General features: G+C 44.7%; 1 protein-coding gene across 1 annotated transcript in view; it reads left to right on the top strand.

The window, feature by feature from the left end:
• The window catches only part of LOC133411787 (zinc finger and BTB domain-containing protein 39), a 29,375-nt gene extending 2,996 nt beyond the window's left edge, over positions 1 to 26,379 (top strand). The window contains exons 3-4 of the mRNA XM_061694478.1: positions 1,579 to 1,917; positions 18,465 to 26,379. Coding sequence (XP_061550462.1) covers positions 1,579 to 1,917; positions 18,465 to 19,346 — 1,221 coding nt within the window. The 3' untranslated portion in view covers positions 19,347 to 26,379. The remainder of the gene's footprint in view (positions 1 to 1,578; positions 1,918 to 18,464) is intronic.
• Positions 26,380 to 26,610: the final 231 nt, after the last annotated feature.

The following is a 26,610-nucleotide window of genomic DNA, read 5'->3' as shown; positions in this document are numbered from 1 at the left end:
AATTATAAATGTCATCATTGTCCCGCGAATTTTGGGAGAATATTATATGGACTGACGAGATGAAAGTTGAACTTTTTGAAAGGTGTGTGTCTCGTTACATCTGCCGTGAATGGAGCACAGCATTTCAGAAATAGAAAATGATCACAACAGTCAAGCGTGGTGGTAGTATGATGGTCTTGGGCTGCTCTTCTCCTTCAAGACCTGGACAACTTGCTGTGATTGATTGAACCATGAATGAGAATGTTCAACCATCAGTTTGTGACCTCAAGCTGAAGCGCAACTTGGCTTCTGCAGCAGGAAAATATGAGTATTAATGAATTGGATGCATTTGGGGTTAGCCTTTGAAGTTGGTAATAGTGAAAAAATGAAGTGAACCAGACAATGATTTGAGTCGATTCTTTTCCAGAATGAGAATGCTTAAAGAGGAGGATGCTATTGATGTGGCACAGCTTGAAGCGGGCATCGGGTGCGGGCGGAGATGGGCCTGGCTCAAGTTGGAGGCCAAAACAAAAAAGCAAAGAAATGAGGCCTATTTAATTGTAATCTTAAATTGTGCTTGAGCTTTGTAAATCCGTTTTTCTGTGTGAATTATTTTTATTATTTGATTATTATTACTTTTTTTCTCCTTATTGTACTCTTCAGTCTTCCAGATTCTACGTGTTTTCCTACTTTTCATAAATGGTGGACTTAAATGAATGTAACAGCAGCATAACGTTAACTTAATATCAGCATCCATGAGGGGTTGGCTTAAGGGAAAAAACAAGGGCTGTGATTTAAGTATAAAACGCTTATTTGCTAACAAATGAGCAGAACTGGATTTTAGCAAGCATGTAACCGCTTTCAAAACATGCCATACTGGAAATTACAACTAAATACTTGAGTTGGAACCACACAAAGGAGGACAAAGGAGATAATGGTTAAGTTACGCTCGCTGAAAATTGCAGGGGGTTGTGGGGGGTCAAGCAACAAAGCCGTGCTGGCGCTCCTGGAGCTCTAGCGTTAGTTCGCTTCCGGTAATCGTCTTTTCACCGCGTTATCTTAAACTCGGAATGTCCGGACGACTGTCAAGTAGGCTTTGACCTAAGTGGAGTGGTCTTTCCAAGCGAGAAAATCAACACAAATTCAACAAAAAGAGCGCCAAGCGTGCTGTGACGAGACGGCCGTTATGCCGGCTAAAGCGGCGTCACTAGCGCGGTGACGGATCGACGCTGTGTGAAATGTCGACGCCTCCGATACCAGAAGATCCGTCCTCAGAAATACATGTCGATACTTTTGATACTTCAGTCTTCAGGGACTGTATTTGCAGTACCGTATCAGAGAAGAAAATCGGTGCTATCGATCGATAGAAGACGCACATAAGTGGCACAATCTCAGCCATGCGACACGAATCGCACGGAAAGCGCCAGGAGGTGAATCGATTCAAAGGATTTGCTGAATTGATCGATATTTTTACCCGCGCCTAGTTTTCAATCAGTTGACCAGTTTGTGCCACGCGGGTTCCCGTTTTTCACAAACATTGGGAAAAGTTCGACATTGGCCAGCGACCCCACTTGTGCTCTTTCTTGTTTTGGCGCGCAGGTTCCGGGCGACGTGCTGGCGTGCCGAGCCTGCGCGGCTCCTCTGCTCGCCGACTCGGCCGCCCTGAGTCCGCAGGCCGAGAGCCGCGTGAGCGAGCCGGGCCGGTGCGGGCTGTGCGGCGCCCCCTTCCCGGACCACACGGCCGCCGTTTCCCACTCGCTGGCCCGCATGGGCGTGCGGCTTTTCTCCTGCGACATGTGCCACCTGGACTTCTGCAGCCCGAAGAAGCTGCTGCGCCACCAGCGTTACAGCGGCTCAGCGTTCGCCTTGCCGCAGCCCGGCCGAGGCTCCGAGTTGCAGTGTGCCGTGTGCACAAAAGGCCTCAGCAAAGACTTCCAGGTTTGTCAAGCGTAATGCATGCCCCCGCTGAAACTGTTTAGAACGACTGCCATCGGTGTCCCCAGTAGGCCTGTTACTATTTCGACTTATCGTTTGATAAATGTAACAGACACGATTGTCTTTCCCGGACGCGAGAAATTCTCATTGTTGTGGCGATGCGAGGCGACGGCGAGTTGGGCGGCTCCACTGCTAAATAGCCTGCTACTAGCGGCTGAGCTACTACAAATTAGCCGCGAGCGGGCTCGTGGACCGGCGGCAAACAGACGTCGGCTCCGGCCAGTACGCCACAGCCTCGCCCCATGCGCACCGCGTAGATCCACACAACAGAGATACTTGAGGGAAAGTTAAAGCGGTTAGCCACATTCGCTGGCCACTAGCTCGGGAGCTAAACAGCTCGCTCGCGCGCAGCGACGTCGTTTAAAAATCAGCACCTCGCTCGAAGTTGTTGTGCAGGTTAGTCCCCACATAACACAGACGGGAAAGTTAACCGTTTGTTAAGCATAACCGCAGCGGCACACCTTATTCAGCCAACTGTTGACTGCAGTGAACGTATTTGATTGACAGGTGAAGGGCTCGTCTTTAGCGGACAGGCCCACACACTACTGAAGCTGGAGGGCGGGGCCTTATTGGTCATGATTTCTGAGCCTTATTTTACATGCGTACAGCGGGGCAAAAAAAGTATTAAGTCAGCCACCAATTGTGCAAGTTCTCCCAATTCAAAAGATGAGAGCGCCCTGGAATTTTCATCATTGATATAGCAAAATGAGAAAAAAAAAATCCAGAAAATCACATTGTCTGATTTTTAAAGAATTTATTAGCAAATTATGGTGGAAAATACAAGTAAGTGTTTTCTCACCTACAAACAAGCAAGATTTACGGCTCTCACAGACCTGTAACGTCTTCTTTAAGAGGCTCCCCGGGCCTCCACTCGTTACCTGTATTAATGGCACCTGTTTGAACTTGTTATTGGGTAAAAAAGACACCTGTCCACAACCTCAAACAGTCAGACTCCAAACTCCGTCATCGCCAAGACCGAAGAGCTGTCAAAGGACACCGGAAACAAAATTGTAGACCTGCACCAGGCTGGGAAGACTGAATCTGCAATAGGTAAGCAGTTTGGTGTGAAGAAATCAACTGTGGGAGCAATTATTAGAAAACGGAAGCCATACAAGACCACTGATGATCTCCCTCGATCAGGGGCTCCACGCAAGATCTCACCCCGTGGGGTCAAAATGATCACAAGAACGGTGAGCAAAATTCCCGGAACCACACGGGGGGACCTAGTGAATGACCTGCAGAGAGCTGGGACCAAAGTAACAAAGGCTACCATCAGTAACACACTACGCCACCAGGGACTCAAGTCCTGCAGTGCCAGATGTGTCCAGGCCCGTCTGGAGTTTGCTTGAGAGCATTTGGATGATCCAGAAGAGGATTGAGAGAACATCATATGGTCTGATGAAACTAAAATAGAACTTTTTGGTAAAAACTCAACTTGTCGCGTTTGGAGGAGTAAGAATGCTGAGCTGCATCCAAAGATCACCATCCCTACTGTGAAGCATGGGGGTGGAAACCTCATGCTTTGGGGCTGTTCTTCTGCAAAGGGACCAGGGCGACTGATCCGTGGAAAGGAAAGAATGAATGGGCCCATGTATGGTGAGATTTTGAGTGAAAACCTCCTTCCATCAGCAAGGGCGTTGAAGATGAAACGTGGCTGGGTCTTTCAGCATGACAATGATTCCATACATGGTGCTCGTCCAAGCAATGAGTGGCTTCTTCTGAAGAAGCCTTTCAAGGTCCTGGAGTGGCCTAGCCGGTCTCCAGATCTCAACCCCATAGAAAATCTTTGGAGGGAGTTGAAAGTCTGTGTTGCCCAGTGACAGAAAGGGAAAAACATCACTGCTCTAGAGGAGATCTGCATGGAGGAATGGGCCAAAATACCAGCAACAGTGTTTGAAAACCTTGGGAAGACTTACAGAAAAGGTTTGACCTCTGTCATTGCCAATAAAGGGTATAGTGTGGGAGGTGGAAACTTTCAATTATATGGTACAATTTATCCGCTATTAAAGACAGTCTCACTAATTTATGGGATTAGAATTAGAAATGGGCGCAGTAGAAGGGAGGGTGCCCCCCCCCCTTTTTTTTTTTTTTTTCTTGGAACCCTTTCTTTTACAAAAAGTCGCTTCCTTTCCTTTTTTTTGTAGTTGATTGTGTACCCCACGTGGGGGCGATGTTTGGCTTTTCTCGGTAACCAGGAAATGGTCATGTGCTAAGAGGAAGTGTTCTTTTGAAGCCAACGGGAAGGCCTTCCTTTGGCCACGCCTTGTAATTAGTTGATTTCCAATCACCTTTTCTGGTGAATTTTGGGACTGTATGGTGTCAAAAGGTATTTACCTTCTCCCTCGGCGGAACCATTAAGGTTTCTTCTTCCTTTTGGGAAATGTTGTGGTGGCATTGCTGCTGCTGCTTACGACCTATATAGGCCTATTCCTGGATGACCTTTGGACAGGTTTGGTCTTCAGTACCTTATGAGGGGTTTTCTCTTCCTGGTGATTTGGGTGAGTGCTTTATTAAGGTCTACTTTTTAAAAATCATTTTAATTTCTCTGTGTTCTTATATGGTGTGTGTGGGGGTCCTCCCTCCCTCCCGGGGCCCAAGTACAGGATCGGGTATAGCATCCTCAAATAAAAAAACAACAAGATTTAAATGTAACCAAAAAAATACTTTAAAATACTGCAAGGAATACATCACTCAGAGATTATAACTACGTCATTGGAGCGTGGGATAGACTCTGCTCAAACACATCATCCGGACAAAGACATTTTACAACTCTTGGAAATGACTCTAACCAGAAATGACTTTGAATTGAATGACAAACCTTATCTTCAAGTCTGTGGTTGTGCGATGGGTGGGAAGTATTCTCCTCCTACAACCAAAAATGTGGTCTATGCTATACAATGTCGAAAATGCAATAACATTTACAGAGGTGAGACAGGAAGATCGTTAAATACCAGAATTTCGGAACATCAATATTATATTAGACAACGGGAACTGGCTTCTTCACAGAAACTGATATAGGTTGTGACAAGGGTCCGTCCGTATATTCATCCAGGCTGCCGGCGTATTTTTCAAACACACTCCAGTCTGTGCAGTCTAAACCGCTTTGAAGTTCTAGCTTTGCTTCATTGGTCCACTTTTTCACTCTTTTCACCGTAAGCTTCGCGCATTTAAGCTCTTGTTAAGTTCCTGTACGTCGGCATCAAGTGAATTAAGCAGTGATCAGACGAACGAGCCCAGGGCTGCCCGAGGTCTGGCACGGTACGCGTTATTTAGCGTAGTATAGCAGTGGTCCAAAATGTTATTTTCCCAGACAAGCCCAGTGTTGCACGGTACGCGTTTTTTAGCGTAGTATAGCAGTGGTCTAAAATGTTATTTTCCCTGGTAGGACAGTCCGTGTGCTGCTTATATTTTGGGAGTTCGTGGTTGAGTTTAGCTTTGTTAAAGTCCCCGAGAATAATGAGGGCTGAGTCCGGGTGTTTTTTTTTTCAATTTCGTTGACTTGTTCGGCGAGCGTTAGCAGTGCGGCGTTCGTGTTAGCTTGAGGCAGAACGTAGACACCGGCGAGAATGAACGATGCAAACTCACGAGGCGAGTAGAATGGCTTACAGCTCAAAAACAGCGACTCCAAATGCGGGCTGCGGTGTGTGCTGAGCTCCGTGACGTCCGTACACCATTTTTCGTTGATATAGAAGCATATCCCGCCGCCTTTTGTTTTCCCCGATGATTCCATGTCGCGGTCTGCCCGGTGAAGATGGAAGCCGGGAAGCATGACGCGCCATCGGGTACAGCCTCACAAAGCCTACCTAGTCTGCGTAAAGCACATAGCGGCGGAGCGTCCCGAGTCTTTACTGGTCTTCATCAGAAGATGAAGCTCGTCCATTTTGTCGGGTAGAGCGCGTACATTCGCGAGGTGGATCGAAGGAAACGCCAATCTGTATCCTCTCTTGCGGCGCTTCACCTGGATGCCGGCTCGCTTCCCTCTGTGGCGCCGCCTCCGTCTCCATGCGCCAAAGACTGCGGTCGCTGCTCCGGTGAGTAACTCGGGGGGGGAAAAAACTGAGCTGAAGTATTGGTTTTCGGAGGGGGGAGAGTGATCTGGCATTGGAGTGTGACTTGTCGTGTTTTTTGGTTGTTTTTCTTTCATTAAAAATGTCTCTGTCTTTCTTTGACAAATGTTCTACTGTATGTTTTTTTTAATAAGATGTCCAATTTGAATCTTAGATGCGTTTACTAACCAGTGTTATGTGCTAACTCTAAATGAACAGGTTACTTACTTATCTTTAACTCGCTTGTGCGACCGTTTGAGCATGGTACGCGTCCTCGCCGTCTCCGAACCGTAATTTCTCTCGGGACCGAGTTTTAATTTAATGATACATTTTCCCCAAAACTTTTTGGGTCTTTCCTCTTTATTTACCCATTCGGAACATATGGATGGAATACAGGGACATGCATTTAACTCTAACCTTAACCTATTTGCCACTTGGGGAGCACATCTCTTCTCCAAGCCCTAACCTTAAATCCCCCCCCCTTTTTTTTTTAGAGGGATATAACATACTGGGATATCCCTTATTCTAACCTTAACCATATGTCAATTTTGGATGTAGTTGCTCTCTATAGCCCTAAGCTGAAGTGAATTTTGGATGAGTGGCTATGATAGACTGGTATAATTTTTATCGTAACCTTAACCTGTTTGGATTCTGCTTGTCCTCCTTTCTCGTAGCTCTAACCTTTGACCCGCCTGGAATGCCTAACCTTAACCTGTGTGGTATTTGGCAGTCCTTTTTTTGGGGGGGGGGGGGAATGTGGGACTAATAGGCGGCATCGATTGTGGCTGAAGTGGGGAAGGGATGCCGTTTTGACCCTGCCCTCTGCTGGTTGTGTTTTTTTTGCAATTACTCGAGTGGGACTGACCTTTTAATGGAGTTTAATACTCCTGTATATGGGCTGCAAAAATATGATTATTTGGGCACATATAATAAGGATTTGTATCAATGTTCCCCTTCACACTAAAAATATACAAATACTGTTCTATATATGAAAATGAAATAAGATATAGGATTAGATTTTTATTATTTATTTTTTGAAAGTTTTGTTGAATAGAATACAGGGAAGAGGAATCACTGCCATATTTGTGCCCGTGCATGGGATGTTTGTTCTTTTAACATAACCCCGCCATCCCCTCCCGGGACGGGCGGACCGCAGGCACCGATATCGGGAACGGAGCTCTCCAAACCCGAACGACTCAGGGGAGAACCGGAATGCCAGCCCCGCGTTATTATCTTAATTATCCATTTGTTTATTACGTTTGGCAGAGGTATTTTCAAGTGTTATATACTCCATGACAAGGTTTTGCCATTGGCTAATGTTGATAGCTTGTTAATTTTTCCAGTTTAATAGTATTGTTTTTTTTTTAGCGATAGTTAAAATGACAAGTATTGGTTGAGTATGCTTATTTGGAAGATCTCTAACTTTGAAATCACCCAGCAGGCGAAGATTAGGAGAAATCGGAATCGTGCAGTTCAAAACTAAGGAAAGTTTCTGTGTGACTCGTGACCAGAAGCGCCGTACAGGTGCACAATGCCAAAGAGTGTGCAAATAAGTGTCTGGAGTGTTTTCAGAACAATGATGACATAGATTTGATTTTGAATAGCACATTTTATGCATACTATATTGCGTAACATGATATCTATGGAGTACTTGGATTGGAAGTGGATTAGCTGTTATTTTTTGTCCTTGAGAATGTGTTTTTACAGATTTGTGCCCAGTGATCAATGTCAGTAGACACTGAGCGATCTTTTTGCCATTTTGTGACCGGTAAGTGTATTAAATTAGTACTTGAGATTAATTTGTATACTTTTGAAAGGAGTTTTTTGTTTTGTGGTAGTAGTTGAACTATTTTCTGAACAAAAACGGGTAGTGCTAAAGTATTCCCGTGTGTTGAGAGTCTTTTTAGGATTGTTGTTCGAACGTTATAGTATTGGAGGAAGTTACCATCTCGAATGTGAAATTCTTGGAAAATGCTTTCACGTGACGTGAAAGCATCATTTTTGAACAAGTCATGTAGGCTGTCAATTCCACTTTGTTCCCATGTGCTGCAGTAAAGGGGTGTTTTGTTACTCTCAAAATCAGAATCGTGCCCGATCGGGGAGGAATAATAGGGTGCTGACTGAGATTGCGTGATTTCTATTTTCCACCAAACCGATAAAGTCGCAGCAGTAATCGGAGTCTTCAAACATTTCTGCCGTTTGAGACTTGCGCTGATAAATGGGAGGTCTGAAAGTTTGGTGCAATTAGTCATTCTGTCCTCGTTCCAACCAAGATTGTTGTTCCACATTCGGATGTAACCATTTAATGAGGTACTGTATTTGGCCAGCTAAATAATAATGAGCGTCAAGTCCACCTTCTGCTTTACTTTTTCTGTAGGGTATTTTTCTTATTTTTAGAGTAAAATTTTAAAATGGCGGCGTCGAGCATTTGGAACCATTTTAATGTGGGTTTGAATGGGATCATTGAAAATAAATAGTTTTCATTTTTACTGTAGCTATACGTCCGAAAAGTGAGAGAGGAAGGCTGTTCCAACGTTTGAAATCATCACAATATTTTTTTCCAGTAAGAGGTATGTGATTTAAACTATTTAACTGGAAGTTTTGCTGGGATATTAGTGATATTCCCGGTCGGAATAGGACATTTGGATTTTGGTCGGCGGGATTCCATGAGTTAATCGTTAGAGGGAGTATTCTTGATTTTGACCAATTGATAGAATATTCTGATCATTGGGAAAATATCTTCATGTTATTGAAAAAAGTTTCAATTTTGTTTTTATTCGGCTTATTATGGGCTGAATATAAGCTTTTGTAGTGGTTGTAAAATATATTATTATTGTTGGTTCCTAAGTGGGTCTGTCGGATTCTGTGTGACTTGTTTGATTTTCATCTCCAAATTCATGTTCTAATCTTTTGTTCTTGTTTTTTCTTGTCGCAAGAATATGAAATGATTTTACATCTGATGACAGCGTTCCTTGTTTCCCCAAGTAAGGATGGGGATAGAGTTGTGGAATCATTCATATCTATCTCCCCATTCCTTTGTGATATAATCCATGATCTTAACTCTCTTTGCGTGTGAACGAATGCCAGTGACATTCCATGAGACAAAAGTTATACTTGACGTGTTAATGATAAGTGTACAATATAAGTGAATGTGGGACAATCTGTGTGAGTGTATCTATGCGTGTGTGTGAGAGGTAGATCATTCTCAGAAATATTATGTCGAAGGGGAACTTTCTTACTCTGGGACAGGTAATATGAAGTTGTGTTAGGAAGTATTATGCATTGAGGTATTGTATGTAAACGTGTGGTATTTGCGTACAGCGTAGAAAAAACATGGAAAAGGAAGACAAGGGAATATGTCACACGAGTTAAACATATAAGCACAGGTAACATCAGAATACATTTGTGTACGGCGGGGGCAGGGAGAGGGAAGCGAGCATTCGATAAGTGGCGGAGCAATAGAGAAAAAGGAGGACCAAAGAGAGAGAGAGAGAGAGAGAGAGAGAGAGAAGGGAAACAACCCATGTCAGCTCGTGCGGGGTGCAATAGGACGTGCGCAATTCCCCTTTTAGATCCTGAAACTAATTACTACACCTTTTTTCTACATTATGTTCTAACTATTAGAGCATACTTGAAAGTAGTACTTAACTGTTAGAAGAGCTGAGGGGTGACTTTGGAATCGCGGAACAGTTGATCGTCTATGTATTGTTTGTCCACAATCAGTGAGGCGCGTTTTCTTTGTTGGCGGTAATTTTTCATTCGAGGGTACAAGAGTTTGCGTCGCTCGTTGATTTTGCGTGGAAACTGGTCTTTCATCCCAAACTGTGTACCCTTCAGCTCCCGTCCTTTTGATTTAACAAAGACTTTCTGCTGGAAATGTTCGAATTTGGCCACGATCGGACAGTGATGATTCCCTGCTCGGGATCCTCCTAGCCTGTGTACTCGGTGGAAGGTGATGTTAGCGAGTGTCTACTTCGGGATTTTCAGCGCTGTCGACATGAAGTTTTTTACTTGAGCCTCTGGATTATCAGGTGTACTCTCTGGAATGCCGGAAAATGTGGGGTTATCCCGCATGCTTCTTGACTGTAAGTCGAGCATTGCCTCTCTGATTTAGTTTTCTTTCTTGCGAATTTCTACCTCTGTTGTCATCACTTTCATGGTTGATTGAAGCTCTGCATTGTCTTCTTTTAGCTCTTTCACTTGCTGGTGTGTAAATTTCTAGCTGGATTTGAGCTATTTGATCTCCTGGTGTAATAGATCAAGAAGTGATAGTTTCTTGTCAATGGAGGAGAGAACTTGAATATGGGTGTCGGGAGAGCAAAGTTGTAAATCTTCAGCGCCAGTGGATGAATTAGCCTTTCGTCTTTTCAGCGGATTGCTGCGGTCGTCATGGCGGGATCTGCTCGCTTGCGTGACGAAGCGATCGAAAGATCCTTCGATGAACTCTTCGAGTGGATCCACGATGGTGTCTTGGCGTCAGCAGGGATTGGAAAAAAGTAATCAATAATAATCAACCCCGTAATAAGAGGGGAAAAAAACAACGGATGCGAAAATGAAGTCTCAGGGTTAGGGTTGGCCATCGAGAATCGAGAACCGATTGGACCCGGGACTAAAGTTCCGGTTCTTCCGGAATCGTTCAAATGTAAAAATTTCGGTTCCCAGTTTCGATGCCTAGTGCTCCAGCCGCAAAGAATTGGCGAAAAACAACGAAGAAGCGGCGTAAACCAATGAAGAAAGCAGCGCACGATGACGTGCTTGTGCCCAACGCCGGTGGCAGCGGACAAAAGTGTGTCTTAACTTTGTTCAAATGAATGACCGGTTGCCTCAGTGCAACACTTTGGAATAAGATTACGTTGTGCAAAGGAGGCTTTCGCGATGTGTAGCGTCTGACGCGCTCCGAGCCTCAGCCTACACCGCGCGGAGCTTCAGTCAAGTCAACCCTCAGTCAATTGGGTGAGTGAAAATAAAATACATCTATGCCAACAATGAGACCGCTAACAAGGGAAACGCTTGCTTGCACTTTTGCACTGTTGGTTTTTAGCGTTTATTTGAGTCTTCAAACCAACGTAAGCGCCGATGATAAAAAAAAAAAAAAAAAACCAAAAAAACAACACTTAACATTGGGCTAAAACTTCACCGTAGCAACTTGACATCACAATGAATTGGGACAAAATTCACATGGATGTTGTCTCACAGTATCACAAACACTAACCTTGTGGGTAGGGAAATGAATCAGCGTTTTATAGCATTTTGTTCCATGCATTAAAAAAAAAAAAACAATCACCTGTGTCGTGTGAAGTTACTTTTCGTGCCAAAATGCTGAGTTCCGGTGCATACCCTTCAAAATAAAGGGCTACAAGCTTAAAACAAGAAGTTAAGTTAAAACTCTCACATATAAACCATTTGACATGATGAAACAGAATACAGGGGCATTGTTAGAATTATTTTAACAATACTATCAGTGAAGTGAACTCTCAGTCAACTGGGTGAGTAAAACAAAATAAAAGCGTAAAAAGACTTAAAATAACTATATTAACTGCTATATTTAACTTTTGGCTGAAACATTAATTCATGACTATTAAGTCAATTGGGTTAGTTCCACACACATTGCCTTTTAGTTCATAGATTTAATGGTTATAAAGAACCTAGAGTCAAATGTTCATTTTAGTCGATACGGCGGGCTGCTAAGAAAGTGGATGTTCATAATTTGGACACCCTTTATTTAGACCATACAAAGTTTTTTGACCTAGCCCCCTAAAGAAAATCGGAACCGTGAATCGTTTGGAACCGGAATCGAACTAAGGAACCGGGATCGGAACCAGAACCAAAATTTTCATCTGGGGAATCTCGCAGTCTCTTGCGGGGTCTTGATCCCAATCCAATCGCTCATCTTTTTAAGTGGGAGAACTTGCACAATTGGTGGCTGACTATAGTGGGCATGGAAAGTATTCAGACCCCCTTAAATCTTTTACTCTTTTATATTGCAGCCATTTGCTAAAATCATTAGAATTCATGGTTTTCCTCAATGTACACACAGCACCCTATATTGACAGAAAAAAACCGGACTCTTTGAAATTTTTGCAGATTTATTAAAAAGGAAAAACTGAAATATCACACAGCCATAAGTTGGTGAGAGAGGTAAAGAAGACCCCAAAGATGTGGCTGAGCTCCAGAAATGCAGTCGGGAGACAGGAGAAAGTTCTAGAAAGTCAACCATCACTGCAGCCCTCCACCAGTCGGGGCTTTATGGCAGAGTGGCCCGACGGAAGCCTCTCCTCAGTGCAAGACACATGAAAGCCCGCATGGAGTTTGCTAAAAAAAACACCTGAAGGACTTCAAGATGGCGAGAAATAAGACTCTCTGGTCTGATGAGACCAAGATAGAAATTGTTGGCCTTAATTCTAAGCGGTATGTGTGGAGAAAACCAGGCACTGCTCCTCACCTGTCCAATACAGTCCCAACAGTGAAGCATGGTCAGAATCAGAATCATCTTTATTCGCCAAGTATGTCCAAAAAACACACAAGGAATTTGACTCCGGTAGTTGGAGCCGCTCTAGTACGACAGCAGACAGTCAATTGACAGAGAACACTTTGGAGACAGAAAGACATTGACAAAAAACAGTCACTGAGCAATAAAGGGTTGCGGGTTATCTGGTAATGCCGGTACATATATATATATTTTTTTTTTTACATTTGTGCAAAAAGCCCTCTAGCACTTAGAGCAGTTCGAAAGACTAATATTGCAATAGTCCGGTGCAATGACCATTGTGCAAAAGGTGCCGAGACTTCAAGCGAGTAGTGCGATCATCTGGGACAATGTGGATTGTGCAAATGTTGCAGATACTCCTCAATCAGTGTGCAAATGGAGCAGATGCTACTCTGGCATGATGGCCAGTATATGCAAATAGTGCAACGTGGCGAGATTACTACAGTGAGTGCACGAGTAATATATAATTGGCCCGGCAGAAATGTGACAACGAACTCAAGTCAAAAAATTGCCAGCATGGTGTAATGGAATTGTAGGTTAGGTGTTTAAGAAGTTGATCGCAAGAGGGAAGAAGCTGTTGGAATGTCTGCTAGTTCTAGTTTGCATTGATCGGTAGCGCCTACCTGAGGGAAGGAGCCGGAAGAGCTGATGACCGGGATGCGGAGGGTCCGAGAGGATTTTGCACGTTCTTGTTTTAGTTCTGGCAGCGTGCAAGTCCTCCAGGGTGTGTAGGGGGGTACCGACAATCCTTTCAGCAGTTTTGATTGTCCGTTGCTGTCGGAGTTTGTCCTTTTTTGTAGCAGCACCAAACCAGACTGCGATGGAAGAACACAGGACTCATTCGATGACCGCTGTGTAGAACTGCCTCAGCAGCTCCCGTGGCAGGCCGTGCTTTCTAAGAAGCCGCTGGAAGTCCACGATCATCGCTGCAGTCTTGAGCGTGTTCAACTCCAGGTTGTGTCGGCCGCACCGCAGCTCTAGCCGCTCCACTTCCTGTCGATATTCAGACTCGTCACCATCCTTGATGAGGCCGATGACAGTGGTGTCATCTGCAAACTTCAGGAGTTTGACAGCCGGGTGCGTTGAGGTGCAGTCGTTCGTGTAGAGAGAGAAGAGCAGCGGAGAGGGGACACACAACCTTGGGACGCTCCAGTGCTGATGCTGCTTGTGGAAGAGGTGGTCTCCCCCAGCCTCACCTGCTGTGTCCTGCCCGTCAGAAAGCTGTAAATCCACTGGCAGATGGCAGGTGAGACGCTGAGCTGGAGAAGCTTGGATGAAAGGAGTTCAGGGATGATGGTGTTGAACGTTGAGCGAACGTCCACGAACAGGATCCTCGCGTAGGTCCCTGCACTGTTGAGGTGTTCTAGGATGAAGTGCAGTCCCATGTTGACTGCATCATCCGCAGACCTGTTCGCTTGGTAGGAAAACTGCAGGGGGTCCAGCAGGGGACCTGTGATGCTCTTGAAGTGGTCCAGCACGACTTCATGACCACGACTTCATGACCACAGATGTCAAGGCGACAGGCCGGTAGTCATTTAGACCCGAGATTGTAGGTTTCTTGGGGACTGGAATGATGGCGGAGCATTAGAAACAGGATGGTACTTCGCACAGTTCCAGAGAGATATTGAATATCTGTGTGAAGAGTGGAGGGAGCTGGTCCGCGCAGACTTTGAGGCAGGATGGGGACACATGGTCTGGGCCTGCCGCTTTGTTAATCTTTTGTTGTTTGAAGATGCGTCTCACATCCTGTTCGTGGATGGTTAACGCAGAAGTCGGTGGTGTGATAGTAGTCGGTGGTGCGGCTGAGTGGGTTTGGGCTGTGAAAGTGTCCTTTTCAAATCTGCAGTAGAAGGTATTCAAGTCGTTGGCTAGTGTGCTATTGTTCTCAGCTTGGGGGGGATCGTCGCTTGTAATTTGTCAGCGATTGGAATGCATGCCAGACTGATTTAGAGTCGTTAGCGCTAAACTGTTTTTCCAACTTTGCTGCATAGTTCCTCTTTGCAATGTTAATTTCTTTAGTCAGCAGGTTTGTAGCTCGATTATACAGGGCCCTGTCCCCGCTCTGATATGCGTCCTCCTTAGCTTGGCGAAGCTGCTTAAGTTTGGCAGTGAACCACAGCTTGTTGTTGTTGAATGTGCGAAATGACTTTTTTGGTACACACACGCATCTCCACAGAAACCGATCTAGGACGTGACAGTGTCCGTATATTCCTCCAGGCTGCCAGCTGAATTTTCAAAGACACTCCAGTCTGTGCAGTCTAAACAGCTTTGAAGTTCCATCTTGGCTTCATTGGTCCACTTTTTCACTGTTTTCACCGTAGGCTTTACGCATTTAAGTTCTTGCCTGTACGTTGGTATTAAGTGAATTAAGCAGTGATCAGACGAGCCCAGGGCTGCACGAGGTTTAGCACTTTATGCGTTTTTTAGCCTAGTATAGCAGTGGTCTAAAATGTTATTTTATGGCTTACAGTTCAAAAACAGCGACTCTAAATGCGGGCTGCGGTGTGTGCTGAGCTCCGTGACGTCCGTCCGTACACCATTTTCGTTGATATAGAAGCATATCCCGCCGCCTTTTGTTTTCTCCGATGATTCCGTGTCGCGGTCTGCTTGGTGAAGATGGAAGCTGGGAAGCATGACGCGCCAACGGGTACAGCCTCACAAAGCCAAGTCTCCGTAAAGCACATGGCGGCGGAACATCTTTACTAGACTTTTAAGTCTTTACTGGTCTTTATCCGAAGATGAAGCTCGTCCATTTCGTTGGGTAGGGAGCGTACATTCGCGAGGTGGATCGACGGGAACGCCAATCTGTATCCTCTCTTGCGGAGTTTCACCTGGATGCCGGCTCGCTTCCCTCTGTGGCGTCGCCTACGCCTCCATGCGTCGAAGACCGCGGACGGCGCTCCGGTGAGTAACTCCGGGAAAAAACTGAGCAGATTGGCGAAAGAAAATCTGGAGTAGCCTACCTTAATGGTTAGCAAGTCTCCCCTTGTGTAAGTGAGTCGTGTAATGTCTCCAAAGACAAACGAAAAACACAAAAACAATACGAGAGAGCGCGTAACCTAGGCGACCACACTGGTAGGCGCCATCTTGGTATATATAGTGGTGGTGGCAGCATCATGCTGTGGGTTTTTTTTTCAGCTGCAGGGACAGGACGACGGGTTGCAATCGAAGGAAAGGTGAATGCGGCCAAGTACAGGGATATCCCGGATGAAAACTTCTCCAGAGTGCTCAGGTCCTCAGACTGGGCTGAAGGTTCACCTTTCAACAAGACAATGACCCTAAGCACACAGCTAAAATAACAAAGGAGTGGCTTCAGAACAACTCCGTGACTGTTCTTGAATAGCCCAGCCAGAGCACTGACTGACCCAATTTGAGCATCTGAAGAGACCTGAAAATGGCTGCCCACCAACGCTCACCATCCAACCTGACAGAACTGGAGAGGATCTGCATGGAGGAATGGCAGAGGATCCCCAAATCCAGGTGTGAAAAACTTGTTGCATCATTCCCAAAAAGACTCATGGCTGTATTAGCTCAAAAGGGGGCTTCGACTAAATACTCAGCAAAGGGTCGGAATGCTTATGGCTGTGTGATACTTCAGTTTTTCGTTTTTTTCTTCTGTCAATATGGGGTGCTGTGTGTACATTGAGGGGGGAATAACTCAACTTAAATGATTTTAGCAAATGGCTACAATATAACAGAGTGAAAAATTTATATATATATATATATATATATATATATATATTATATATATATACACACACACACACACAGTGGGTATGGAAAGTATTCAGACCCCCTTAAATTTTGCAAGGTAAATGGCTGCAATATAACGAGTGATAAATTTAAGGGGATCTGAATACTTCCCATAGCCACTGTATGTGTGTGTGTGTGTGTGTGTGTGTGTGTGTGTGTCTGTTTGTGTTTGTAGGTATGGAAAGTTTTCAGACCCACTTAAATTATTTTAACAAATGGCTGCAATATAACAGAGTGAACAATTTAAGTTCATTTTTTCCTTCTCATTAATGTACACACAGCACCCCACATTGACAGAAAAAAAAAATGGAATTGTTGAAATCTTCTGGGTGTTTCCTGCTCCTTGAACGCTTGCAGCGAGACCCATTTCCACACATCCACTATTCACACACAGATGGAATTGTGAATATTACTCCGCGGCGGACTAATGTGCGGCCTGAGGTTCCGCCTGTGCTCTCGTAGTCACAGGAGTTGCCGAGACCAGAAAAATATTTCCGCCGCTTCTGCTGTTAACAAATCATTGTACTTTTACGCCGTTACAATGACCTAAATGTCGCTCGCTACTTTTATTGATCAATGATTGCTTATTTATCAACTATTTCATGCGCGAGACTTCGACTTCCGCATTGGGCTCTGTTTGCGTCATTCAATTTAAGCGCTAGTGACGTTCAAGGCTAGTTCACCAATCAAACGACGCAAGGAAGTCACATGACCTCACACGTCGTCTTCCATTGGGCTTCCCGGACATACGTATTCCCGCTAGATAAATGTTAGATATATTTTAGTAGTTATCATTTATTTGCTTAGCTTGCATTAGTATTTTGCATTAGTATTATGGACAATATTTAGATAGAAAGATGTCTCGCCTTCAAGAAGATGACTCAGCAACATTTGATGGAAGGGCGCCTTGACCAAGGACGTGATCGGATGTGGTCGGGGACGGGACGGGTGTCGTCCGGTCCTATGTTTTGTGTTGTGTCTTAATGCTTAGAACGTGATGTCTTGTAGAACCCTCCTATTTTCAAATAAATGTAGGAGCGACGGGGGAGATTGTTTAGAGCGTGTTGAGAGGCTGTAACCGGAACAATCTCCCATGCGCCCTCCTCATGAGTAAAATGACCAACGTCTTCATTCCTTTTGTGTTTATTCATTATAATGTTTGGTGAGATAAATCCAACAATAAGCCTGCCCCGCTGATCGTCGTGCGTACGTGGCGGCCCTGTTGGGAAGGTCGTCCTTACCATGAAGGCGACGGCGCGCTACTCGTGTTTACATTGCGACGAACAAAAACAACAGCTTCCGTGTATTATAGTATTTGTCTGGCACTGTCTGCCCAAACGGGGATATTTCAGCTCACTTCTAACTTTCGAAAACACCATGCAGTAAATTGCAGATGTTTTGACACACACACACACGCACTGCAACATCAGAATTTGTACATTGACATTTTGTATACTTTATTTGATTTGATTTTATTTTTTTAATTGATGTTCATGCTGTGGTTAAAAAAAAAAAAAAAAGTTACTCACTAATAATAATTTCAATGTGTACTTTTTAGCCTTACTCAAGTAATTTTTTGGAGGACTACTATATACATGAGTCACATTATTGTCAAGTAACACAGTACTCTTACTTGAGGACAATGTTTGGCTACTCTACCCACTCGACCCACCCCCCCCAGACCCTACCTAAAATGTTTTTTTTTTTTTTTTTTGAATTTTCGTTTTGTTTTTTTTGTCACCTTTTTCGTGCCTTTGGTGTTTGCATGTTTGTACTATATCTGCATAAATAACCTCGATGGTGTTACAAAAACATAAAATATGACTAAAAGCAGTGGAATAATAGCTGACGAAACAACTACAATTGTTCTGTATTTAGGATACTTATTAGGAAGCTTAATGAAATCAAGACATTTCTTTTGGACCATTTTAAGATCTTTTGAAAACACATGCTACACGATTGAGCATTTTTAAGCGGTACTTAAATGTATTGTATGTTTTGTGAGGCAACCCTATTTCAAACATCATACAACATGGCTTTACCCTTCAAAAGAAACGGCTTACAGCTAAGCACGCACAGTACAGCACACGAACACACACACATCATTCTCTCAACTTGGTTTCGGTAGAAAGGTGACATTTCTCTGCTGACTTTTTTTGTTGTTGTTTTTTGTTTTTTTGGGGGCTTGTCGCCTCTGCTGTCAGACGGTGAGAGCGCACGCCCTGAGCCACGTGTGCGCCCAAAGCCTGAGCTGCGGCGTTTGTCACGTCCCCCAGCTCTCCCTGTGCTCCCTGCTGTGGCACGCCTTCGCCCACCTCTCGCTGCCCGTCTTCACCTGCCCGCACTGCGCCCGCTGCTTCGTGGAGCGCCCCCTGCTGGACGCGCACGTGGCCGCGCACGCCGAGGAGCGAGAGGACATCCGAGCGGTTACGGTCGGGGGGGAAAGTTTTTCGGGAATTGAGGAGCCGGGTCGCTTCACCTCCTCCGCCTTCCTGCGCCGGCGCACCTCCGAGTCCTCGGGGGGCGGCGGAGGAGGAGGGCCCGGGGGTCTCGGCCGGTTAGACAAGCGCAAGGCCGAGCGGCCTCTGGCGCGTCGGCCCCCGTCTCCTTCGTCCCCGCGCGAGCTCGGAGGTCTCGTGGAGACGAGCGGCCCCGGGAGCGAAACGGGTCCAGACTTACCGGAGAAGTATTTCCACGCTTTGTGTTCCGGGGCCCTGACCGACGGGAGCGCGGGACAGGACGCGGCCCGCAGGAAATGGTACCGCTGTCGCTACTGCGGGAAGCGCTTTGCGCACTCGGGGGAGTTCACGTACCACCTGCGCATCCACACGGGGGAGAAGCCCTACCAGTGCAAGGTGTGTCTGCGCTTCTTCCGAGGCCGCTCCACCATCATCTGCCACCTCAAGACGCACGCCGGCGCGCTCATGTACCGCTGCACCCTGTGCGGCCTCTACTTCTCCACGCTGAAGATGATGTCGTCCCACGTGGAGCTCCACAAGGATCGGCTGCCGCCCGACTTCAACATCGAGCACACCTTCATGTACAACGACCGCTCCAAAGAAGCGCCGCCTCCCGCGGACGCCTGAGCGGCTTCTCCGACGCAAACCCCCCCCGCACGCAGAACGGGGCTTAGAAAAGATTGGGTATAACGAGCCACGCGATACTAAATTGTGGCCAGCGAGTAGCAACAAATATGGCTCCTCATTGGGTTTGCCTGCAAAAAATGCTCATTGATGGCCACAAAAATACTTACCTGTGGCCATGGATTAGGTATAACATGCTTTCAAAATACTGTTTTTGTGGCTACAGTACATAGAAGGGGTGTAAAATGCAAACCTTTGGCCACAAATGAAAGAATCCGCTTTAACACGCCCTCGAAATACTAGTTTGCTGCCACAATATTGATATAGGCTACACAAAATGCTCATTTATGGCCACAAGTTAGATTTATATCTTGTGCTTGAAGTACTATTTTGGGGCCACCATAGAGATATAATGCGCGCATAATATGTGGCTACTAATTATGTATAATGTGTGCTCAAAATGATCATTAATGCTTTCAAAAATACTTCTGTGTGGCCAAGAATTAGGTGTAACGTGCTCAAAAACCTTTTTTGTGGCTGCGAAATGTTAATTTGTACAGTGGGTACGGAAAGTATTCAGACCCCCTTCAATCTTTCACTCTTTGTCATTGCAGCCATGTGCTAAAATCATTTCATCATTCATCAATGATTTTTTTCCTCAATGTACACACAGGACTCCATATTGACAGAAAAAACCAATGATTTTGCTCTTTGCTCAGTATTTAGTCGAAGCCCCCTTTTGAGCTAATACAGCCATGATGTCACGAGTTTGTCACACCTGGATTTGGGGATCCTCTGTCATTCCTCCTTGCAGATCCTCTCCAGTTCTGGCAGGTTGGATGGTGAACGTTGGTGGGCAGCCATTTTCAGGTCTCTCCAGAGATGCTCAATCGGGTTTAAGTCAGGGCTCTGTTCTGAAGCCACTCCCTCGGTATTTTAGCTGTGTGCCTCGGCTCATTGTTGGAAGGTGAACCTTCGGCCCAGTTTGAGGTTGTGAGCACTGTGGAGAAGGTTTTCGTCCAGGATATCCCCGTACGTGGCCGCATTCATCTTTCCTTCAATTGAAACCGGCCGTCCTGTCCCTGCAGCTGAAAAATATGGGGTGCTGTGTGCACATTGAGGAAAAACATGAATTTGAATGATTTGAGCAAATGACTGCAATGTAACAAAGAGTGAAAACTTTGAGGGGGTCTGAAAACTTTCTGTACCCACTGTACAAGGTGTAACGTGTGCTCGACATACTAATTTGTGACCAAGAAATCCACTACTCAGAAAAAGTTTGAGATATTGGGCGTTTGGGTGAAATTTCAAGATGATCTTTTCTAAACTTCTGAAAGTACATGTCCAACTGTTGAATGTTTCAATACTTTTTGTACAAGAGCAGCTGAACGGCAAAATTGTTATGGCGTATGAATGGGACGAATACATTTCCCGGGTGGTCTTAATCACGCTGTTGACATTTGGACGGACATCTCCAGATGGAACAATTGATCGACGCAATGTCAACATTGCCGGGCTTCAATGGATGCTTTCACGCTGTCATCGGCAGGTTGCAGCAGAGACTGGAAGGGTCACGCATAAAAGTGGATCTCCTCGGGAATATTCAAGGACTGAAAACATGTCATCTGTTTTGCTCTTGACAGCCTCCACAAATGATTTTGCGCACGTGACTCAGCAGTCGGGTTTGATGAATGAACGTAGGCAATCATTCATCATTCCCGACTCCCAAATTTCGTGGACATTTTAGGGAACTATGTAGGAGGTCCACAAGTTCAACTGGCCAATCCGTCCAGATTTAGCATTTAGACAAGACTTTAATCTTAGGCAAATCTTGTCACGTTACTAATGTTATACACCTATGGCCACAAAATAGGCATAACGTGCGTACGAAATAGCAAATATTTGTGGGGTTGATGTCATTCCTGCAAACAAGTTGGACATGTGGGCAAGCAAATGGAGCGCACCTTCATCACAAACGTTGAGCGTGCTCCTCAGCAACCTGCCTCAAGATGAAAACGCTTCCTTTGCAATGGCCGCCTGTTCACAATGTCTTTGTAGCTCCTCGTCTAATCGGAAATAAATTGAATCTCGCCATCCCTGTCCATTACGTAGCTTTAGCCACGCGCACTCCATTTGCTTACCAAACTGTGCAGGATGGAGCCGCAATACTTGGTGGCCACAATTTAGTGTTAAGTGAGACCCTTATATTTTATATATATATATATATATATATATGCGCAATATTTTTTGGGTATAATCGCGCTCATGCTCAAAGTAAAGAGGTCAGTTAACAAATATATTGTGGTGACGAAATACTAATTTGTGGCCACCTAGTTCAAATTGTTGTCACATGTTAATTTGTGGTCACGATTTATATTTTTTATATTGTGTGTGGGGGGAAGAAAATACTGATTTATGGGTTGAATAACTTCGAGGACTGGGTAAGGAAATGGAGCGCACCTTCTGGAGAAACCGCAATACGAGAGCTCCTCTACTTTGTCGCTCTAGAGGAATGATATTGTTTTTCATTTATATGTTTTGTGTGTGTGTTATACCTAGTACATGGCCACAAATTTGCATGTTTTGTTTACATTTTGCGCACATTATATATTTTCCTCCCCCACCACAATTCGTCAAATGGAAAAGACAAAACTGTCAAAGCAGAATGCCGCCCGATGCATATCATATAGGGGCGGCTGTGGTGAGCTCAGTAGGGTTAGTTAAAGCGGGTCACTGGTTCAAATCCCGACTCCGCATGTCAAAGTGTACTTGGGAAAGACACTGTACAGTGGGTACGGAAAGTTTTCAGACCCCCTTAAAATTTTCAGTCTTTGTTATATTGCAGCCATTTGTTAAAATCATTTAAGTTCATTTTTTGTCCTCATTAATGTACACACAGCACCCCATATTGAGAGAACAAAAAACGGAATTGTTGACATTTTTGCTGATTTATTCAAAAAGAAAAACTGAAATATCACACAGCCGTAAGTATTCAGAACCTTTGCTATGACACTCGTATAGTTACGAACTCGGGTGCTGTCCATTTCTTCTGATCATCCTTGAGCTGGTTCTACACCAGAGGTGGGCAAACCTTTTGGCTCAGGGGCAACATTGACTTTAAAAATGTGTCAGGCAGGCCAAGCCAGGACCAGATGCTTACATAAAAAAATAAAATAAAAAAAAAGGCATTGTCGTGTTAATACTTAAGATTTACTTTTAATGGGAACAGGGTTGTTTTGTTGATCACCTTTTTTTTGCCAGTGCATCAAAGTCTGGTATTAGTTTTATTGTGGCAATTCTCAGAACGCATTTGAGGTTTCATCACTCAGCTGGGGTCTGTAGGATGTTTTGTTGGTGTTCCTCACACTAAAAGTCTGTTGACGCACACATGTAGCGCCAAACACCACCGGGATCCTCTGTGCCATCTTCCGGATTTTTGGAAATGGGTCTGCGCTTCACGAAGCTTAAAACTCATCCGGTTTGAGGGTTGAACTTCTCTTTGAAGACAGTGTCACATTGGAGATCAATCAGTTCCATCTGCAGCTCCCGTGGTGCTGTTTCAGGGTCTTGCGTGACTGAATCTGGGATGGCAGTTTGTCAGATAAAGCTGTTTTGCTGAGCCGGCAAGCTCGATTTCAACCGCTGAACCATCAGTTCCTGCGTTGATTGGCTGTTAGCATAATCAGCACGCTTGGGAGAAAGGTGACGGCTGATGTTATATTCCTCTAAAAAAAATTCTTAACAAATTAGACATACAGCCTTTGACCAGACTTCAGTTCAAAATTATTTAGTAGTCTATTCTATATTAAACACTCGGTACTCACTGTCGACTTTTCTTTTCTTTGGCTCACACGTGGTTGAAGAAGGGTTCAGAGCAGTAGCAGAGTAAAAACAGATCAGCCAAAGTCAAGTCAATGTATCACTGTACCTACTGCGCCACCTGGTGGAACCACTGGGCATTTCAGGACAACCTGGTGGAACCACTTAGCATTACACGACAATGTCAAATGAATGCAGTCATGATTTTGATATGATTTGGGCGATTCTGTACCAATCTTTGGTGGGCCAGATTGAAATGATCAACGGGCCGGCTTTGGCCCGGGGCCAGGAGTTTGCCCACCCCTGTTCTACACCTTCATTGGAGTCCAGCTGTGTTTGATTATACTGATTGGATTTGAGTAGGAAAGCCACACACCTGTCTATATAAGACCTTACAGCTCACAGTGCATATCAGAGCAAAAGAGAATCATGAGGTCAAAGGAACTGCCCGAAGAGCTCAGAGACAGAATTGTGGCAAGGCACCGATCTGGCCAAGGTTACAAAACGATTTCTGTTGCACTTAAGGTTCCTAAGAGCAGAGTGGCCTCCATAATCCTTAAATGGAAGACATTTGGGAATACCAGAAACCTTCCTAGAGGTGGCCGTCCGGCCAAACAGAGCAATCGGGGTAGAAGAGCCTTAGGTGAGAGAGGTCAAGAAGAACCCAAAGATCACTGTGGCTGAGCTCCGGAGATGCAGTCGGGAGACGGGAGAAAGTTCTAGAAAGTCATCCTTCACTGCAGCCCTCCACCAGTCGGGGCTTTATGGCAGAGTGGCCCGACGGAAGCCTCTCCTCAGTGCAAGACACATGAAAGCCCTCATGGAGTTTGCTAGAAAACACCTGAAGGACTCCCAGATGGTGAGAAATAAGATTCTCTGGTGTGATGAGACCAAGGTAGAACTTTCTGGCCTTAATTCTAAGTGCCGTGTGTGGAGAAACCCAGGCACTGCTCATCACCTGTCCAATGCAGTCCGAACAGTGAAGTGTGGTGGCGGCAGCATCATGCTGTGGAGGTGTTTTTCAGCTGCGGGGACAGGACGACCGGTTGCAATGGAAGGAAAGACGAATGCGGCCAAGTACAGGGATCTCCTGGACCAAAAGTGCTCGGAGCATCAGACTGGGCCGAAGGTTCAAGCACACAGCTAAAATACCGAAGGAGTGGCTTCAGAACAACTCCGTGACTGTTCTCGAATGGCCCAGCCAGAGCCCTGACTTAAACCCAATTGAGCATCTCTGGAAATGGCTGCCCACCAACGTTCACCATCCAACCTGACAGAACTGGAGAGGAATTGCAAGGAGGAATGGCAAAGATCCCCAAATCCAGGTGTGAAAAACGTGTTGCATCATTCCCAAAAAGACTCATGGCTGTGTTAGCTCAAAAGGGGGCTTCGACTAAATACTCAGCAAAGGGTCGGAATACTTACGGCTGTGTGATATTTCAGTTTTTCTTTCTTCATAAATCTGTCAAAATGTCAACAATCCCATTTTTTTTCTGTCAAATGAATGGAAAAAATGAACTTCAATTATTTTAGCAAATGGCTGCAATATAGAAAAAAAAAAAGAGTGAACAATTGAAGGGGGTCTGAATACTTTCTGTACCCACAATATGAATGTGTGTGAGAGGGTGAATGCGTGGCTTTGTGAAGCGGTTCGGGCACTGTGATGGTGTTGATAAAGCCCTATAGAATTTACAGTTGACCGTCTACGCACCAGTCAGGATAAACGTCCCCAGATTATGAAGGCATGCGTCCCAAAGGAGGCTTGCAAAACGGGGGGGAATGAGAACGTTTTCACAGGAATTGTGGGGAATTCATGGAAAGGTATCACATTCAAGCACATCTACACAGATTTAGTTTTGTCATAAGCAGACAATTCAAAATGGAGGGCTCTCCATATCCACATGCGAGGCCATTAAAAGTGCCTATTTTTTGAATTTGATTTTTTTTTAAGTTGGGCCACTCCAAAGTCGAGGTATTACGAGCACGGAATGTTCTTGTTTTCGTCAGGATTTCGTTATTTACATTTGCTTCTACAAGCCAGCCTTCAGTGTTGTATATTGCTGCTTTAGTTCGGTGTTGAACTTTTGTCCAACGAGTTCCCGGAATTTTGCAACCCTCCTCCGAAGAATGAAAAACGCTCTCTGAATGTGTCATGTTGGCTTTGTAATTAGTCTTACCTCATATTTATGATACTGTGACTTTGTACGCCTTTATACATTGTCTTTTCTCTTTGTAAATTCCTTTTTATTGACAAGAATACAACAGATGCACCAAGGACGTTGCGTCGACCACTCACCGTTGTACGGTCAACTCTTCCTCTCTCTATCGGTTCAACTGTCAAGTGTGACAAATTCCACATGGAAGTGACATAAAAAAATAACCTGCAAAATCCTTGGTAGAAGAACACTTATTTTTTGGAGGCCTAAAAAGTGAAGAAAACCGCTCTGGTTTCCCAGCGTGTGTGGAGTTTTTATTTAGTTTTTTTAAGCTCAAGTCGAGAAGCGGCAAAGTCACCCAAATTTACGGATTACATAAGAATAAAAAACGTTACAGGATGGACAGGAGAGCTGGAGCGTCCGTGTACTTTGCGGCCATTGATTTTTCCTTCTGATGAAGGAAAAGAAAAAAATGGGAAACGACTATTTTCATTTCTTGTTTTGATGTACGTAAACAAAACACGGCAATGGTAGTCATCACCCGTTTCTTGTTTGGAAATTGAAACGCGAAAAGGAGCCTTTCAATTCTATTCTATTGTTTGTTAGATGTGGCGGAGTCATGCCAGCCAATCGCACGCATGTCACACTTACGGCAAATGTTGTGTTCAATTAACCATAGCGTCAGTGTTGGGAAGATGACTTTGGAAAGTTATCGTTTTGAAATTGTCATAAGAGTAGAAGTGTAACGATTTCAAACACTTTCTCAAAGTAATTTAAGTACATTTTGATTACTTTTCTTAATTTTAAATGAAGGCATCAACAGGACCCTTGGATAAATGGTCGAAAAGCCCATGTTATTTGATGTGTTAAAAAGTGCGACTATGAGTCTAACCTTTACAAAATCTGAGACAAAATAATAGATGGCGTTTCGACGTCATACTTGGAAAAGTGTGTCGCGTTTGAGATAATGGCACATGATTAGAGAGAGCCAATCAGAGGCGTCTGCTTCAGACGGAGGAAGTGATATAGAAAACATCAAAACATAACATGACCATTATAGTATAACATGAAAATTCTTTTTAATATCCATCTGCATTCATCTCTCCAGAGATGTGTGGCATTCTTTGATAGTGTAAAATGTTGATTGAACGATGACACTAAATTCATTCCTCATTCCAGTGTGCCTTACCTGGATCTATGCATTTCAACAGTACTTATCCTGTTGAGGGTCGCAGGGTTTTGGCTCGGGCAAAAGGCAGACAACACCCCGAACTGGTCGCCGGTCAGTCGCA

The sequence above is a fragment of the Phycodurus eques genome, chromosome 1 (genome assembly GCF_024500275.1).
Source record: "Phycodurus eques isolate BA_2022a chromosome 1, UOR_Pequ_1.1, whole genome shotgun sequence".
NCBI classification, from domain to species: Eukaryota; Metazoa; Chordata; class Actinopteri; order Syngnathiformes; family Syngnathidae; genus Phycodurus; species Phycodurus eques.
The sequence above is the reverse complement of the archived record's forward strand: the minus strand, read 5'-3'. Positions and strand labels throughout refer to the sequence as shown.